A 4,808-nucleotide genomic window follows, 5' to 3' on the forward strand; every position below is an offset into this window, starting at 1 on the left:
CTGGAGCCTAACCCAGCTGTCTTGGGGTGAGAGGCGGGGTACACCCTGGACTGGTGGCCAGCCAATCACAGGGCACATATAGACAAACAACCATTCACACTCACATTCATACCTATGGACAATTTGGAGTGGCATGCAAACTCCACACAGAGATGGCCGAGGGTCTCCTAGCTGTGAGGTCTGCGTGCTAACCACTAAACCGCCGTGCTACCGCCTACTATTAAACAGTGTTTCATATATTTCAGTCTTCTTATTATTAATCATTTTATTTGTACTTTAAAAAAAAAAAAACATATGTATATCAGTTTAAAAATAACATAGGAATGTTGCTATAAAAGCCCATTAAAAATGTATTATTGTATACTCAAATTTCTCACTGACAATTTTTATGCAGTTCAATTGATAATTTACATTTCCTTGTGCAATCTGTTGGCAACACATTCTAGCCTATGGTATTGTTCTTATATTTTCTGGTTTAACAAAAATGTCATTTGGAGTTACATACAGTCCCATATAGCAAGTTTCCTGGCGCCATTCATGCTGAATATAGTTTGCATGGTCTACTGCACTGCATTATTTTGAGAGGTGTTTCGCATATAAATGATGAATAAGGTGCAGTTGTGTCAATCAGGTGTCACGTTTCTAATAGTTTCCCCCACCAGAGATCATATATTGCCATTCATCATAAAATGATGTAGCAGCCCCCCCCCCCACGGGATGACTGCTCACTACTGATCTTGGAGAAATGGGGTCCACAAGGAGCGGATGGTGCATGCAACCCGCACGTCACAGTCCTGACATCAGCACCGAGCTTAAATACCCGCACGGGGAGCGTGTACACGCAAACGGGCGCACCTTCATGCGGGATAATAACACTCGTGGAAGTCAGCTAGACGCAGCTGATGGCCATTTTTGCAACTTTTGGTCATGTATTTGTGGGACGATTTGTTCTATTTCCATCACAGGCTCGTCCAACTTTAAAATAAAGTTAGTGGACGCTCATTGTTGAGATTCGTTTGGTCTTTTTCTAAATGATGATCAACGACACCATCGCGTTGGACACAAACGGTTCCGAGCCGCACCTCCCCCTGGGTCACAACCACAGCGTGTTCCCCACGCTGAGGCTGGAGTCCAAGTCTCTGGCCACCTCAGCCACTATGTTCGGCGTGGGCGTCCTGGGCAACCTCATCGCCATCATGGTGCTGTGCATCTCCAAGAAGGAGCAGAAGGAGACCACTTTCTACACGCTGGTGTGCGGCATGGCCATCACGGACCTTCTGGGCACATGCTTCACCAGCCCGGTGGTGATAGCCACTTACGTGGCGAACCGCTGGCCCGGTGGAGCTCTGCTATGTCACTTCTTCTCCTTCTCCATGCTCTTCTTCGGCTCTGCCGGCATGACCATCCTGTGCGCCATGGCGGTGGAGAGGTACCTGGCTATCAACCATGCCTACCTCTACTCCCAGCACATAGACAGATCCATGGCTCGCTTCGCGCTTCTCGCGGCTTACTTGGCCAACATCGTCCTGTGCATCATGCCCAGTTTCGGCTTCGGTCGGCACGTCAGGCACTTTCCGGGAACTTGGTGCTTCCTGGACTGGAGGGCGATGGATCCGGTTGGCGCTTGCTACTCCTTCCTCTACGGCGGGGTGATGCTCCTGCTCATCGCCGTGACCGTGCTGTGCAACTTGGCCGTGTGCAGGTCTCTGGTGGGGATGAACCAGAGGACCGGGATCGTCCGGGCCGAGGTGTGCGACCAGGGGGGGTCACGGCGCCGCTTCCCGCGACTGCAGTCGGTTACATCTGCGGCAGAGATCCAAATGTTCTGGCTTCTGGTTTTCATGACCATCGTTTTCCTGGTGTGCTCCATCCCTCTAGTGGTAAGACCTGGTCTCCTCGACTCAGCCAAATATCACAATATCAACATCACGTGCGTTATCGGTACCGATGGCTGAAATTGACGCACAGTCGGAACCGATTTCAGTCCCTCGAGGTGCAATCTACGCTAGCATGTATTCAGTGGGACTGGCAAATATGATAGGGTAAAGTAAAGGGAATTTAGTCAAAAGTTGGCACCAAAGCCTGCTAAAAATGCTTAACCAGACTATTATTTATGTACAAAACAAAGTATTGGTTGTCACTACTCTGGATCATTATTTGACACACTCTGTGGTATTTTTTATGGTAATGTATTATTTTCTTTCTGTGTGTCAGGTGAGAATATTTGTGAACCAGCTTTACGACCCTGCTTATATTTCTGCCGGAGGGAATCCTGACTACCGTAGCGACCTGTTGGCCATCCGCTTCGCCTCCTTCAACCCAATTCTGGACCCATGGGTGTACATTCTGTGCAGGAAGAACCTACTCGTGAAGGGCTGTAGGAGGCTGAAAATGGCAGTGACTCGAGTGAAAGAAAGTGGAGGTGACAATATAGGCTGGATCGGGGATCAGGACTCCCCGCCGTCTTTAAATACGAACGACACCAGCTACGCGTCATTACGCAGGAAAGACACGGAACAGCGAGCGGCCGTCACGAACGCTCCGTCTTTCACGGACTTCGCAATGAGACATGCGTGGGACTACGACGTAGCTCGTGTCAACTTCCACCCGTTCAGCGTCGAACCCACCACCGTTCAAGGAGGCGAGGACGAAGTAGCAGCTGACCCAAATCAGGGGGCGTCATCAGTGAAGGCGTCACCAGCCCATGCCCCTTCGACACACATCAGAAGAGGCGAGATGGTCACATGCACATTCGGTACCCCCAGCTCGGGTCAGTCACTAAAATACCTCTAACTATCTTATAATGGACTTTTAAGTACTCTTTAGAATTAGAATGGTCTCAGCGGTGGCAGCTGGCATGAATGGATCATAACAAACACAACATTAGGAACACAAATGGCATCACTAAGTTGCACCCAGTAAAAGTCATGCTCAATTATGGTTGGCACTGTAATATATCATTTCAGTACTGTGGCAGCCTTTTGCAGTTTTATAAAAAGGCCAAATATGAAAAACACCTCAGCACCATGCAGGATAACTATACCACAACCTCAGCAATATACATAGATGAATATCTCCTTGACAGAGTCCCTAAACCTCGTACTTTTATCTTGATACAGCTCTTGTATTGGCTCTCACTGGTCTGTGTACGTGTACCTGATGTTGTGACTTCTGAGTGGAAGTATCGGGGCTACTGGATCTTATTAGATTGAGCAGACATACATATATGTATGTAATAGTTTGGCTCGCAGGCATATTTTAAAAAATCGGTGTCTGATACTTTAATATTAGTCAAATCTGGTTGGAGGATTTTAAGACGGTAAAAGCTGCTGCACAGCATACTTAAAAAAACAAGCATCAAGTCGAAGATATAGTGTTTTTTTCAAAATTTAATTAGTCATGTTTTACTTTGACAGCTTGTTTGATAAGTTTGGCAGCAGAATTCATTCAAACCAAATTCATTTTACATTTAATTAACTTGTGTATTTGACTTTTTTATATATAAAAAAAAAAAACCTGCATGAAAAGTGGGCCATACCCGGACATGACAGTGTTTGATTCTTGTGCCACTTCAGGGTCAGTCTCTCTGTGAAACATGAACATGAGTTGAGTGAAATATTTCGAGCTGCAGGTCCAAAAATAAACATTGTGCATTAAAATTATTCTGTGCCAATTTCCAAGCAAGGGAATGTACACAAAACATTATTATACCCCATGGGTACAATCAAATCCTTAAATGTACAAATTTGTGTGACTCAAATATGTGATTTATGTTTCTTAATACAATGCATGATGGAGATGTACTTTTTAAACTACATGCTGCTACTTTATTCTGTGCCATAAAAACGATGCAAGGACAAGTGAATGTATACAATTGAATTCCTGTTTTATATCATAAACGTACGTGCACATATTTTGATACTACTGCAAGTTGAATGGTGTTTGATGTGTGCAGAGAACACAGCAAACGAGTTACTGACCTGTCATGTTCCACTTGAGCCAGCAGGTGGGGCTAGAACACAAAAAGCCGAATTAAAGCTGACAGTAGCCAATGAATGGCGCAAATTCAAATACATTTAAGATTAAATATTAAAGTTGTGTAAGTAATATATATGTGTGTTCATTTATATTAAAATGCCATAAAACACAATAACAATTAAGCCAACAACTGCTACAGTTACTACAAATATACCTATACCACATACCTAACTGTCATGGCGGCATAAGCACGTCCACTCGACCTGTTGACTGTAAGTAGCAAGCAGCTCGTCAGTGGGCGGAGAGCTAGCTAACAACTCGCGAGAGATGCTAATGTCGCAGCCTACAATTTCATGTAGTGCTTCTTCTCCTCAAACAGGACAAACACTAAATGCTCAACACCTGTGCCAGAATATACAAATTCAAGTCATTTGTTCGCAAATGGCTGGTCGAGTCCTACTGGGAGGCCAACCAAGTAAACAGGAAGAGGGACAAAAACAACCGGAAGTGAAAACATCACAAAGATAAAATCATTATCATGCTTAAACAATAGCGTTAAAACGGACTAAATTCGGCCAAAAGTGTTGGGATAGTACTGCTTCGTCAGTCTACCTTTTCATGTATCTTCAGTGTATATACTTGTTCTTCTTACTCATATTCTCACCCTTGTTGAAAATGAGCCTTTTTTCAAAATAAGAGTACAACAGGCCACAACAAGCCAAATGAAAAAGTGCAAATGTGTACAAATGATTTAATGTTTTCAGTGTAGTTGTTAACGATGGTGACTCAACATCAGTCGAAAGAGCAGTCAATCATCAGACTCAAGTATG

The 4,808-nt window shown here is 44.5% G+C and overlaps 1 protein-coding gene across 1 annotated transcript; it reads left to right on the top strand.

Annotated features, from left to right (window-relative positions):
• Positions 1-1,031: 1,031 nt before the first annotated feature.
• Positions 1,032-2,940, top strand: ptger4c (prostaglandin E receptor 4 (subtype EP4) c). The gene is made up of 2 exons (XM_058065982.1): positions 1,032-1,880; positions 2,215-2,940. Exons 1-2 carry the CDS (start codon positions 1,032-1,034, stop codon positions 2,791-2,793), a joined length of 1,428 nt encoding a protein of 475 aa, XP_057921965.1. The 3' UTR covers positions 2,794-2,940.
• Positions 2,941-4,808: the final 1,868 nt, after the last annotated feature.

The sequence above is a fragment of the Doryrhamphus excisus genome, chromosome 3 (genome assembly GCF_030265055.1).
Source record: "Doryrhamphus excisus isolate RoL2022-K1 chromosome 3, RoL_Dexc_1.0, whole genome shotgun sequence".
Taxonomy (NCBI): Eukaryota; Metazoa; Chordata; class Actinopteri; order Syngnathiformes; family Syngnathidae; genus Doryrhamphus; species Doryrhamphus excisus.